At 38.7% G+C, this 14,398-nt stretch overlaps 1 protein-coding gene across 4 annotated transcripts in view; it reads left to right on the forward strand.

Annotated features, from left to right (window-relative positions):
- Window positions 1-960: 960 nt before the first annotated feature.
- The window catches only part of CLNS1A (chloride nucleotide-sensitive channel 1A), a 33,769-nt gene continuing 20,331 nt past the window's right edge, over window positions 961-14,398 (forward strand). Inside the window, exons 1-5 of one of the 4 annotated variants that reach the window (XM_029207951.1) lie at window positions 961-1,167; window positions 6,531-6,667; window positions 10,913-11,014; window positions 11,670-11,777; window positions 13,541-13,714. In XM_029207951.1, coding sequence (XP_029063784.1) covers window positions 1,043-1,167; window positions 6,531-6,667; window positions 10,913-11,014; window positions 11,670-11,777; window positions 13,541-13,714 — 646 coding nt within the window. In that variant the 5' untranslated portion in view covers window positions 961-1,042. The remainder of the gene's footprint in view (window positions 1,168-6,530; window positions 6,668-10,912; window positions 11,015-11,669; window positions 11,778-13,540; window positions 13,715-14,398) is intronic. The other 3 variants (XR_003791441.1, XM_029207952.1, XM_029207953.1) reach the window with 3 other exon arrangements.

Genomic DNA, 14,398 nt, shown 5'->3' on the forward strand with positions numbered 1-14,398 from the left:
GCTGCTGTGCTGTGAGGAAGCTCAGGCCACAGGGAGAGGCTATGTAAATGTGTTCCAGCTGATAGTTCCCACAGAGGGCCTAGCTGACGGCCACCATGTGTCCGCATGTCAGTAAGGAAGCCTCAGGATCTCAGGATCTATCTATTCCTGGTACATACTTTCCACTAGTTCGCCTTCTTTCAACTCCATCTTTGCCACATCGTTGCCACTAAGAGGAAATGAAGAAATAATAAGGGTAAAGTGCTTAGAACAGTGCCTGACACATAACACCCAGTTACCATTAGCTACTATTAAGATTATTTTAGAAGTTTTTATTGCTCTTATTACTTTGCTCTTCGGCGCCTAACGAAGAAATAAAGCAAAAAATTCCAAATCTAGTGGATTAATTCTTTTCCCTTCAGCGCCCCATCTGCTTACTGACATAACTAGCTCTTCACCTAGAATTAATTACCTCTTTGCGCTCGTTTGCCCGTCTGAGACCAGGGGATATGTGGCTCGTGCACTAGGCCGGCCTTAGGACCTAGACTGATGTCTGGGGCGTGGCTGTTGAGACGTGAACAGGCCTAGATGAGGCGGGCGCAGGTGAGAAGGGTAGAACCCAGTTAGGAGACCTCCGACCTGTAAATCAGTGTGGTCTCTCTACTTCCTAGGCAACCTCAGGCAAGGACTCCCTGTCTCACGGTTCCGTTTCCCCTTCTGCAGAAAAAGTAATTTATTATTTGTGGTGCTTCCTCTCTCACAGGGTTGCTGTGAAGACCCTGAGGTAGGAGGTCGGAGAGAGAACAGTCCGTTATTACAAGCCTGAAGCCTCAGAACTGGGAGGTAGAGAGGAAAAGGAGTCACGTGACAAACTCGGTCCTCTCAGGCCTCCGAGAGTTTGTCCTAGAACGTCTCATTTCTATGGTAGATGGCGCTGGAATTTCCGGGGCAAAGACTTTGCTCTTCCTGAGTAATTGCTACCGCTTCCGGGGCGGGACGCGGCGAGGCTAGAGTGGTGTTCTTTAGTTCGCTGCTGACTCGTTTCTCTGCGCTCCTTGTTGCAATGAGCTTTCTCAAAAGTTTCCCGCCGCCTGGGTCGGCTGAGGGGCTCCGGCAGCAGCAGCCAGATACTGAAGCCGTGCTAAACGGGAAAAGCTTCGGCACCGGCACCCTTTATATCGCTGAGAGGTAGGGTCTCTGGTCCCGAGTGCTGGCTTCCTGCGCACCTCCTTCCCCCAGGGCGCGGGCGGTGCGGAGGAGCGGGGCGACACCAAGACCTCTGGGGCTGCGGGGCGGGGGAGCGCGTGCTCCGCGTTCCCTTGGGGGTACCTCTGCTGGGGGTAAGATTTGACTGTTCCAGTGTCGTTTGTTCGGAGCCTTTTTTTCTCCTCATTCATTATGCTTTTTACCCGCCTGTTTATCGGAGGTCTGGTGGGGTGTTGCTCTTTATTCAAGGTCTCATTTTAAGATTTTGAGTTTCCAGGCCCTGAGTTAGAGTCATCAGTGTGCCTGCCTTCTCGATGAACAGGAGCGGGAGGTGTTACCCTGAGCAGGATATGTAGGTTTAGAGCAGATTGTGCAGTATTTTTAAAATTTGGTTAAGGCGTGTAGGTTTTCTTCTGTAGGTATGGGTGGGGAGAGGAACACCTTAAACGCCACGCAGGTTGGGGTTATATCCAGAGGGACCTGACTCTCATTTTCATTCCTAGAAGGAATTGCTCTTTTATTTGGGTACCTGGGGCACTTTGTACTTTCACAGTTAGATAGACTTGTCTTAAATGTTGAGATTGTAGAATAGAGGTTCCCATTTCCATGATACACGGTTCCATTCATCTTCAGGCCAACAGTGACACATTGAATCCTTCTGTCCTTCACATCTCTCTGACTTCTGCATCAGTTTTGTCTACATCCAGAGAAAATTCTCTGCTTCTAAGAGGTCACATGATTATATTGGACCCACACAGATAATCCAGGATAATCTCTCTATTTTATTGTCAACTGATTAGTAACCTGAATTACATACACAAAGTCCCTTTTGCCTTGTAACATAACACATTCACAGGTTTGACACCAGGGGAAGTTGGAGTCATGGGGCCCAAAATTCTGACTACCACAGAGGGCACAAAAAGATGTAAAGAACCCTTGGTTTAGAAGGAAATCTAGTCACTGAGCAAAGCTTACGCTTTTGGCCAGTCACTGAGATAGGAAATATGGATGGGAGGAAAAGCAAGTTTGGGGAATGAGTTTGGTCTGTATATGTGTGGATTAGTTGCACATATGAGCATGTTTCTTGGGAGAGTGGTGTTAAAGATGGATAGATCAGATACCCAAGAAGAGAAGAGGACCAAGGGTAGAACCCTGGGGACACATCTACACTAAGAGGTAGGTTATAGAAGAATAGACTTGAGAAAAGTGAGAGGAGCAGTCAAATAAAATCATATCTGAAAAGCACCTATTGGGTATTGACAAGGAGACTTTCAGTGATCTTGGAAGAGCGATTTCTTTTAAGGGGTGGAAAGTGGAACACAGATATGTTCCTAGCCCCTACTCAATCCCCTTTTTCTCCATGGCTTCTCTGTGTATTCGCTCTTCTATAATATAAATCCTGTTTTGGGAAGGTCCTATACTTGTCTTTCCATTTGGAAAATTTTCAAACGTAAAGAAAAGTTGCAAGCGTTGTTAATTAATACCCATGGCTCCTTTGCAAAGATCCATCAGTTGTTAACATTTTGCCACATTTACCTCTTTCTCTTTTTTTTCTGAGCTTTTTGAGAGTTGCACACACGTCATCACTTCACATGTAAATACTTGAGCAAAAATCTAAGTATAAGGACATTCTCTTGTATAACCACAATACAGTTATCACACTGAGGAAGTACAAACTCCTTTTTAGCTCTTATCTGTTTAAAAAATTTACTTATTTCAACCTTTCACTAACAAATCTTTTTCTTTAAGAAACTATTTTTATAAAATATACATACAAAAAGAATATAAATTATAAATATATGGTTTAAGGAATTATAATTAAACTAACACCTGCATAACACCTCCAGGTTAAGAATAGAATATTACCAGTACCTTGGACACTGTTGTTCATCCCTCTACTGATTGTTAGCGTTACCTCCTTGGTCTCTTTCCCTTTTTGTTCTTTCCCACCTAGCATTTCCAATTCTTGATAGACTCAAGATCTCAGCAAACTGGGAAGGCTTCCTAGAGGATGTGACAAATGAGGATTAACAGTCAGGGGAATGAGGTGGGGCTAAGAGGAAACATTCTAATTAGAAGAAACAGGATGTTCAGAGGTAATGGTGAGAAACAGTGTTGTGTGTGCCAGGGTATATATCTGTGTGCACACATGCACACACACAGTTCAGCAGTTCTTCATCTGATGGACCGAGGGAGAAAGAGTGGAAACATAATAAAGCTGGAGAAGGAGGGAGTCACGTTTATGAGCTTAGCTTATAGCCCAAAGGTTTTGGGGAAACTATTTTAGGATTTTAGGCAAAGAGGAACAGGGTCTGATTTGGTTTTAGGTAGTTTTTCAGATGTGTATTGAGAGATTTAGAACTCTTGGGCTTATTTTCAAAGCTTAGTTTTCATAGAAAGTTGACTTTTTTCCAAATAAGGGAACAGAGGCATGAATCATTCAAAATAGATCATTTGAAACAAGCGAAATAAAATATTTAAATTAAAAATAGGTATCTTAAACTTATAAATTATGCTCTTTTTATATCTTATTCCAAAATTAATTTAAAACCAAATAATTAAGCTAGCCCAAATTCAAGACCTCTCTTACCTTTCTGTCCTGTTTTTCTCCCCATGCCAGGAATAAAGTACAGTGATATTCTTCTGCAAAAGCATTGGAGGTTAGCAAAACATTCCTCTGCACCTTTACTGGCTTCCTAATTCTTTTTTTTTTTTTTTTTGGCGGTACGCAGGCCTCTCACTGTTGTGGCCTCTCCCGTTGCTCCCGTTGCGGAGCACAGGCTCCGGATGCGCAGGCTCAGCGGCCATGGCTCACGGGCCCAGCCGCTCCGCGGCATGTGGGATCTTCCCGGACCGGGGCACGAACCTGTACAGTCCCCTGTATCGGCAGGCGGACTCTCAACCACTGCGCCACCAGTACTGGCTTCCTAATTCTTGATTTTCCCTTATGTGACTCATGGTTTCTTTGGGACTGGGTATAGTTAGATATTTTGGTTTTGAGGGATTTTCTTCTAGAATATATGAAAAGAGAATAAATAAAAATGAAAACTTAGTAATCAGAGTGAGCGTTGCTTTTAACTGAAACTTTCTTCTGTAGAGTACATAATCCATGTTCCTGTATAAGATTATGAGAGCTCCATAGGAAATGCTGTGGTGAGGTAGCATTTGTGTTCTGCCAGCAGTAAGGAACTACAGAGTAATTATTATGTGCTTTTTAAAGTGAAAGCCATAATTTATAGGCACTGAATCTATGCTTATATTTCAGTTTTTCCATCTCCTAATTGAGTCACTAAAGAAAGTTTTGTGGCCTTGGTATTTCAAATCATTTTGGACACCGAAATTTGGAATACTCCTTTCTGACTTGTGCTAATGCCAGGGGGTTATTGAGCTGAGAAAAAGGAGTTTATTTGCTTAAAGTAATACAGTTTTAGTAAGGGACTGGCAATATTTCTGTGATACATGAGCACTATTTCTTCTCCACATTAAGAGGAAAGCAGTGGAGGAAAGGCCCGTAGAACACACACAATCCAATTACAATAATAAAATCTATTTCTTTGGACCCAATAGGATGAGTCATTCTGGAAAATCATTTGTAGAGCTTTTACCACTTTAAGCATCTTAAGATTTATCACTTTAAGCTTCCCAGGTTTTCTTTTTCTCTTTTTTTAATAAGCATGTTGAATGGAAATCTTTCTAAATGACAGTGCATATTTTTTCGCTTTTCCTTTTTTTAGTGTACAGTTCCTTATGTTTTAGTGTATTTACAGAGTTGTACAATTTTACCACAATCTAATTCTGCCTTTGCTTTTGATAAGTGAGGGTCAAGTGTTACACACTTGTGCTATTAGACGTTGATTTCCTTTAGGGACTAAGGTATAAAGTTCAACCTTGCCTTACATCGGATGTGAATGCTCTCAAACTGCTATACTGTCATTGTTCCTGCACAAGGGAGTCCTAGGTTCTACTATTGTATTTGTTTTTGCTTCATTAGAAATAAGACCACCAGGCTTGTTAGAGTTGTATAGAAAATAGAAAGATATGGGGGTTTTATTGCGTTAACCTCTTTTTAAAAGAAAAGCTTCATTGAGATAATTTACATAGCATGCAATCCATGTATTTGAAGTATACAATTAAATGTTTTTTAATCTATTTACAGAGTTGTGCAGCCATCAACACAATTTTATTTATTTTTAATTTTTAATTAATTAATTTTTTTTGGCAACGCCACGCAGCCTGTGGGATCTTAGTTCCCCAGCCAGGGGTTGAACCGGGCCCTGGCAGTGAAAGTGACGAGTCCTAACCACTGGACCACCAGGGAATTTCCAACACAATCAATTTTAGAATATTTTCATTCCCCCTGCAAAAACTGACACCCATTAGCAGTCACTTTGTATTTTCCTCCAGCCCTGTGCAACCACTATGTTGCATTAACATTTTTTTTGTGGTTTCTTAAGCATCTTTTTCCTACTTTTTTTCCTGCTAAGTGGTGAAGTATTACCAAAAAATTAGCCAGTCCTTGCTCAAAACTCAACGTACAGATTTTCTTGATATATTTCCTTTGTTATACCAATAAAATATTTGCATTAGACCACTTTTGAGGGAAAACTAGATGTTGCTTATTTGTGGCTTTCTGTTAAAGCTGCAGAATAAATGAAAGGCTTCATAAAGTCTGCCTTTCAATGTGATGATTATTTTCCAGCTTGTGGTATGATTACAGCCATTTCATGTGTATATCATTTAATGTAGGATTAGTGAAGAAATTAGTGATTCCTAGGTATTTATTGCATACTTACATGCTAAGCACTATGGTAGTGGTTTTGAAGAATGTTAAATAAAGGAATATGACAAGTTTTGTCGAGTAGCTCACGTTCTGTCAGGGTACATATAAGATTCTTTACCACAGAGTTAGGTGCTCAATAGTATATTACTGAGCATAAGTACAGTTTAGAAAAAGAAGAGATCATTATGGACTGGAATAATTGTAGGGAGGGCTCTTGGAGAGGCTGACACTTATTCAGATGAAGAGGATTTGCAAAAGCAAAAAAGGTGCCTGAAGACATTCCACATACGAACAAGCATAAAAAGGCATAGAAACACACAGTCACTTTTCTGTGACTTAAGAAAAACTGCATTTCAAATCTGTTTGAATAGAGGAAAATAACAGAATTGGTCTTAAAGAAATTCAGTTCCTGCTGTTGAATTTTCTTATTTTAGGAATATTTCTAAACAGTATGCTTGAATTTATTCACATGTATAAAAGTGTCCAAGCTGAACTTTTATAAACGTTAGGACATTAAATTAGGATTTAAGTTCTGAAAATAATCTACTTAAAACATGTTTTTCAGCCGCCTGTCTTGGTTAGATGGCTCTGGATTAGGATTCTCACTGGAATACCCCACCATTAGTTTGCATGCGGTGTCCAGGGACCTAAATGCCTATCCACGAGAGCATTTGTATGTTATGGTGAATGCCAAATTTGGAGGTATGTATGGTATTATTTAACCTTGAGCTTCCTTTGGTAGTATATTATATTTCAAAAAGCAGTCTCTGGTCATAATCAATGTAATAATCAATTGACTTATTTTGGATAATACTTTCTTAAGCAAAATTTCAGCACAGTAAAATAGTTTGGCCTTTTTTAAAAAATATTTATTTATTTTTGACTGTGTTGGGCCTTTGTTGCTGCACATGGGCTTCCTCTAGTTGCGGCTAGCGGGGCCTACTCTTTGCTGTGGTGCGTGGGCTTCTCATTGCAGTGGCTTCTCTTGTTGCGGAGCACGGGCTCTAGGTGCGCAGGCCCAGTATTTGTGGCACACGGGCTTAGTTGTTCCGTGGCATGTGGATCTTCCCGGACCAGGGATCGTACCCATGTCCCCTGCGTTGGCAGGCAGATTCTTATCCACTGTGCCACCAGGGAAGCCCATGGGCACTGCCTTGTATTTTCCATATACTTGCACTTAGAATTATTTAGCTATTGTGCGTTTGTATTTCTAGTTTTTCCTCTTGAGTTTAACTGTTTATTCTTTCTCTTTGTAAAGACATTTATATTTGGCACCCTTAGAGGCTTGGATCAGTGTACTTTGCTTCTAAGAGTTTAGGATAGAACATGTTTTGTTTTGTTACAGAAATGGTTCTCAGTGGTGGACATGTTGCCCTCCCCCCAAATTTGGCAATGACATTTTGATTGTCATGACTAGAGGTGGAGAGGAGTGCTACTGGCATCTAGTTAGAGGCCAGGAATGGTACTAAGCATCCTACAGTGCATAGGACAGGCTCCCACAACAAAGAATTAACCAGTCCTAATGTCAGTAGTGCCAAGGTTGAGAAACCTTAGGGTACAGGATTCCCAAGTCTTGGATAAAATACAAAGATTCATAAAAATCTAGTGTAGTTGATGAAAGAAGAAGCAAGAAAGATTTTAAAAATCCATTTTTTTAGGCTGTCCACAATAAGTTGTAAGAATTCTGAATGAGAAACAGGTTAGGCACGAAATAGAATCTTGTGCTTGACTTTTGTAAGTATAACTAAATAAGAAGTTTATATAGTATATTGTGTTAGTTTAATATGTTCATCTTTTGTAGAAATGAACTTAGGGGTTGAAAAGACAATTGTCACATCTTTAGTAAACTTTTTCTTTTAAAATAGTGGGTTGCTTTTCTTGGAAATAGCACGTAAGAGACAATCCCATGAATTTGCCTATTGAGCTATTGCTCCTTCAATTTGAGATTTTAATAGGGTTTCAGATATAAGATGAACATTTATATTGTTATACAGGTGTGGATCCTATTTTCCCAGCCTTTGTTCCTCTGGTCCTGATTCAGACTTTTTTTTTCTCTTTGGCTTACCTCCATTAACCTCTAAAGTGGACCATCAGCTTATTGTTGAGAACATTAGATTATTTTTAAAATGACTAAAAATACACTCCCATTTTTGAAAATTTAGAAAGTTTTAAGGAGACAGAGTATGGCACACACTACTATGATCTAGCACGAGATGATGAGTGTTTGTCATGGTAGTATTTTCTTTTCCTAATTGTAAAAATGCTATATTACATTTCTGTTTACTGCCTTAAGATAGATTCCTGCAGATATAAAAGAAGGTGTTAATTAATAGTAGTTATTTCTAGGGAGAGGACTAGAGGGTAGGGACTTTTTCCTTTGAATCCGTCTTGACTCTTTTACTTATATTTATACCAGCATGAATTACTTTTTTTTTTAAATTTTTATTGGAGTATAGTTGCTTTAAAATGTGTTAGTTTCTGCTGTAACAGCAAAGTGAATCAGTTATATGTATACATAATATCCCCTCTTTTTTAGATTTCCTTCCCATTTAGGTCACCACAGAGCACTGGGTACAGTTCCCTGTGCTATACAATAGGTTCTCATTAGTTATCTATTTTATATATAGTAGTGTATATATGTCAATCCCAATCTCCCAGTTCATCCTACTCCCCCTCCGCCCTTGGTATCTGTAAGTTTGTTCTTTACATCTGTCTCTATTTCTGCTTTGCAAATAAGTTCATCTGTACCATTTTTCTAGATTCCACATACAAGTGATATTATACGATATTTGTTTTTCTCTTTCTGACTTATTTCACTCTGTATGACAGTCTCTAAGTCTATCCATGTCTCTGCAAATGGCACTATTTTGTTCCTTTTTATGGCTGAGTAATATTCCATTGTATATATGTACCACATCTTCTTTATCCATTCCTCTGTCGATGGACATTTAGGTTGCTTCTGTGTCCTGGCTATTGTAGATAGTGCTGCAGTGAACATCGGGGTGCATGTATCTCTTTGTGTTATGGCTTTCTCTGGGTATATGCCCAGGAGTGGGATTGCTGGGTCTGAGTTACTTTTATAATTTGAAAAGTGATATCCATTCAGTTATAGAATAATAATTACAGTATGATACTATTCTGTTTTTTTAAATGCATTGAAAAAGTTTGGTAGTACCATAATGTATTCAACTACTTAGAATTGTTTGGAACTCTCCAATATTTTTGTATTTTACTTTTTACAGAAGACACCTCTATTATATTTGACAATTTAATAACATTAGAAACAGGACAGAAAACGTCCTATTAAATCTGCTATTTAAAACTGCTAACAGTGGCCACTGAAATTTTTTTCCTTTTTTGCTTATCTGTATTTTTTCATTATTCTGCAGTGAACTTGTATGACTTATAAAAGGTAAAAAAAATTTAGTGGATACCCCCTTATTATTGATTCCTATGAGTAGAATTGCTGCATTAAAGGTAAATATTTTTAAAGCTCTTAACATATATTGTCAAGTTGCTTTCCAGAAAGTTTATACTTTCAATACCTCTCTACCTTATCTTCATCTATATGGAGAATTAACATTTTTTCAAAATGGTAACTGTAATATGCTACACAAAAGTTTTATATATATATATATGTGTGTATATATATATATATGTGTGTGTGTGTGTATATGTATATGTGTGGGATCTTCCTGGACCGGGGCACGAACCCGTGTCCCCTGCATCGTTAGGCGGACTCCTAACCACTGCGCCACCAGGGAAGCCCCAAAAGTTACATTTTTAAGATGATTGGTTGAACATGTTTTGGTGGTTTTGGGGTCTTTTTAAGTGTTTTATTGACCATTTAAAAAAAATTATTATTATGAAGTAATTCAAACATTGAAAAGTACAGAATAATAAAAAATTTCCATTATTTAATGTCCAGTGTAAATTCTAACATTTTTCATAATTACTCTAGTCTAAAAGAAATAAAACTATATTAATACTACGGAAATCTTTTTTGTATCCCTCCCCATTTCGTTCCTAACTCTGTCTCCAGAGTTCACCTTAAAGATGGTGTGTGTCCTTCTTGTCTATGCTTTTAGATTTTTACTGAATATGTATATACCCATAAGCACTATAATGGTTCTCTTTTGTGTTTAAAATTTTAATGTAAGTGGTATTATATATATTCTGCAACGAGCTTTTTCACTCACTTATATTTGAAAATCTCTTCATTTTGGTACATATAAATCACATTTATTCATTTTCAGCTGCTATCTCTCAAACATAGTATGACCAGGTTACAATACATCTATTTCCTTTTTTTAATTAACATTTTTAATGTTTTCTATAGTACATATAGTAGTTCAGTAAACATTCACATACAAACTCCTTGTGTACATAATATGTACTTAAATGAGGAATTTCTGGGTAGTAGGATAAACACATGTCCGGAATGGTTTTAGCAATTTCTACTTCCACCAGCAGCATGTGCTAGTTCTCTTTATTGAACATTTGTATTTTTTTCTTGCCAACAGACTTTGTTAATTTATCTTTTGGGTCAGCTAACTTTCATGGGCCTTAGTTTTCTCATCTGTAAATTGTTGGTGATGAATCACATCAGTGGTTTACAAACTGCTGCTGAACCCCTTGTTTCAAGGTGAAAGAAACAGACATGACAGTGGAACTCTACTTGATAGAGGCCTGACTGTACAGGTTTCCTCACCCCCACCATGACGTTGGGGCTTGGAATCCCTAGGACTCAGAGTACAGTGTGACTAGACCAGAGAGACTATCCAGTCTTTTTTAGCTCTAAAGTAACAATGTTCTTATAATTTGAAGTAAAAAATTGCAGGATTTAGATATATCAGTAAGCATCCTTTAAGAAATTCTTTTAGGCTTCTATTTTTGCAAACAAATAAACAACATCATTAAAAAGCTATTTTTTTATTCCCTTTCCAGAAGAATCAAAAGAATCTGTTGCTGATGAAGAAGAGGAAGACAGTGATGATGATATTGAACCTATTGCTGAATTTAGGTTTGTGCCTAGTGACAGATCAGCCTGTGAGTATTCTGTGGAGTTCTTTTCCCTTTAAGTACGAAGCATTCCCTCATCCCTCCCCCCACACACTTACCTTCACCCTCATTACCTCTGTTCTGTTGCTTTTTCTTCATTTTAGCATCTGTAATATCATTGAGGACCAGATAACTATTAATATAAAGATTGTGAATGAAGTGATAGTACAGTAGATGCCGTGTTGCCTGGTATGTTTTGTGAGTGGAGGAATATGTTATTTTTATGGACTCGATGCTGTTGACTGTGAATCTCACTGGATAGAGGACAGAGGACTCATGGCATTTCCAGAGTGGAAGATGCCAGGATAGCTGGAAAGAGCCCTGCCAGCTGAGGGGCTTCACCCTGAGGCCAGTGGTCTGACCAGGACACTGACACTTTCTTTTAGAAAAATCCAGCCAGGCATGAAGGGATGTCAATAATGTTTCGAAATGAACTCTTATTATTTTGTGGCATGTCCATTGCTATCAAGCACTTTTCAAGATTGATTCTCCTTGGAATTTGGTAGGTTTTGTAAATGTTGTGACCCTAGTATACCTCTTGTCTACTCATTAAATTTATTTGCCCTGATGGTTATTTTATTAAATTTTTATTGTACATCGGTCAGAAAAAAATTAATTAGGAATTTTTAATTTACTCGTTCAGTGGAGGCCATGTTCACTGCAATGTGTGAGTGCCAGGCTTTGCATCCAGATCCTGAGGATGAAGATTCAGATGATTACGATGGAGAAGAATATGATGTGGAAGCTCATGGTTAGTGAAGTGGATTTTTTAAAGTGTTTGTGTATGTGTTTCATTTTAAGCATCTATTTGTATAGGATATGGGATTATAGTTCTTTATACCTCAAGTATCCATATAGCTTGGTTTTTAATAAAAGCGAATGGCACAATTCATGTCTCAGCCAAATTAGAAAATTTCGTGGGCTTCCGAGGCTTGAGAGCAAAAAATAGAGATTACTCGGGAGAAAGTGGATAGAGATAAATGGAAGGAAGGAAAATGATAGGATAGTGGGTAGTCAGGAGAGTCTTTTAAGTTGATGAAGTTGCTCTCAGAAAACAAACCTTCTCTCTCCATTGCTTGGAACCTGTATCATCTACATCTTTAACATATTCCATCTAACACCTCATTGCCAAAGTAATTTCTTTTTCCCACAACCATACTTGATTGATCTAAGAATATCTCCCTTTACCTCCCCAGAGCATAGTGCAGTCACTAGCTTGGTGTAGAGTCTTGTTACTTGAAGTGCCTGCTGTTCTCTTTTCTTTTTCCCACTGGTCTCATGTATACAAGTTTGGCTCTCTAAAGCCTTTTCCTTCATATGTACCACTTCCTGGCCTGAGAACACTCATTTCTGGGATTTCCCTTTATATATCTAAATACATTCTCATCTTTGCTGAGATTTGGGGGTAATTAAAATTTTTTTTTAAATAAATTTATTTATTTTGGCTGCATCGGGTCTTCGTTGCTGCACGTGGGCTTTCTCTAGTTGCGGCGAGTGGGGGCTACTCTTCATTGGGGTGCGCGGGCTTCTCATTGCAGTGGCTTCTCCTGTTGCGGAGCACCGGCTCTAGGCATGCGGGCTCGGTAGTTGTGGCTCGTGGGCTCTAGAGCACAGGCTCAGTAGTTGTGGCACACAGGCTTAGTTGCTCTGCGGCATGTGGGATCTTCCCGGACCAGGGCTCAAACCCGTGTCCCCTGCATTAGCAGGCGGATTCTTAACCACTGCGCCACCAGGGAAGTCCCAGTTTAATTTTTTTAATCCTGTACTTTCCAGAATTTCTGATTATTTTAAAATTAATTAATTAATAAATTTTTGGCTGCGTTGGGTCTTAGTTGTGATGTGCAGGCTCTTCGTTGTGGTGTGTGGGCTTTTCTCTAGTTGTGGCGCATGGGCTTCTCTCTTGTTGTGGCACACGGGCTCCAGAGTGCACTGGCTCATTAGTTGCAGTGCACGAGCTCTCTAGTTGAGGCATGCGGGCTCTCTAGTTGTGGGGTGCAGGCTCAGTAGTTGCAGTGCATGGACTTAGTTACCCCGCGGTATATGGGATCTTAGTTCCCCGATCAGGGATCGAACCAGCGTCCTCTGCATTGCAAGATGGATTCTTAACCACTGGACCACCAGGGAAGTCCTCAGAATTTCTGATTTTTTAAAAGGAGCATGTATTTTAATCAGTAAAAAACACTTACGTGTAAAATTCCCACCTTGGGATAATACAAGACTCCCTAACTTTAAGAACACCCTCTTTTCCTTCTAGTCTCTGGACATTTGATTCTTTGGGAATTGCTGTTTACTGGCTTGTTGTGTCTTGGAATCCCTTCTCATCCTAGAGAGTAGAGACATTTTCTTTGTATCTCTGTCTTCAAAAGATGGCTGATATATGTATGTTAAATGAATGTTGAGTGTTTTCCTGGAAGCCTTTTTATCATTTTAGCTTACCTTCAGTAAGTGCATTATTGATTATCTTTTTTTTTTCTAATTGTTTTTTAGTAGCTTAAAAGCTTTTTATTTATTTAGAACAAGGGCAGGGGGACATCCCTACATTTTATACCTATGAAGAAGGATTATCCCATTTAACAGCAGAAGGCCAAGCCACACTGGAGAGATTAGAAGGAATGCTTTCTCAGTCTGTGAGCAGCCAGTATAACATGGCTGGAGTCCGGACAGAAGATTCAGTAAGAGATTATGAAGGTGAGTACACAGAATTAACTCTTTATAGCGTAGGAAACAAACGTAGAATTACATAGAATGGGAATTCTATGTAAAATTTTTTTTTAACTTTTTTCCCTAACTACAAAGACAGTCTATGTTCATAGTCAAAAAATTTTTAATGGGCACAGGCAAAGAAGAAATGAAAAATCAAGTAGAATTCTAATTGAGAGATATCTGTTACTTTCGTGCTGCATATCTTTCCAGTCTTTTTGTTTGCTTGCTATGTAAGTGTATGTGCAGGCACACATTGATGCTGCCATTTTAATTTTTTAAATGAATCCCTGCATGATTATGGGCAAAACTAGTCAGTTGGTTAAGAGGGCTAGACAGCATTCAAGAAACTTGGGATTTCTTTTAGTGACAGACATTTGAACCTTACACAAGTGGCTTTAACTGTTTCATTTGTCTCATATTTGTAAGCCGCTTTTGTAAATATTTTACCTATTAGACTGGTTCCCTTTTCTAAGTGTCCTATTTCAGTTAGAATCTTTACGTATTTCTTTTGACTCAGCCTTTACCATTTTTTCCCTTATCCAGTCCAATACTGAATTCTATGGATTTTTCCTTTAAATGACTTTTCAGATCTCTTTGCTATAATTACTGCTATCCTTCAAACCTAGCCCCTTTTCTTCTCACACTGGATTTACAATAGTAAATTTTTTG

This window comes from Monodon monoceros, unplaced genomic scaffold, assembly GCF_005190385.1.
Source record: "Monodon monoceros isolate NGI ecotype Baffin Bay Population unplaced genomic scaffold, NGI_Narwhal_1 Super_Scaffold_7, whole genome shotgun sequence".
NCBI lineage: Eukaryota > Metazoa > Chordata > Mammalia > Artiodactyla > Monodontidae > Monodon > Monodon monoceros.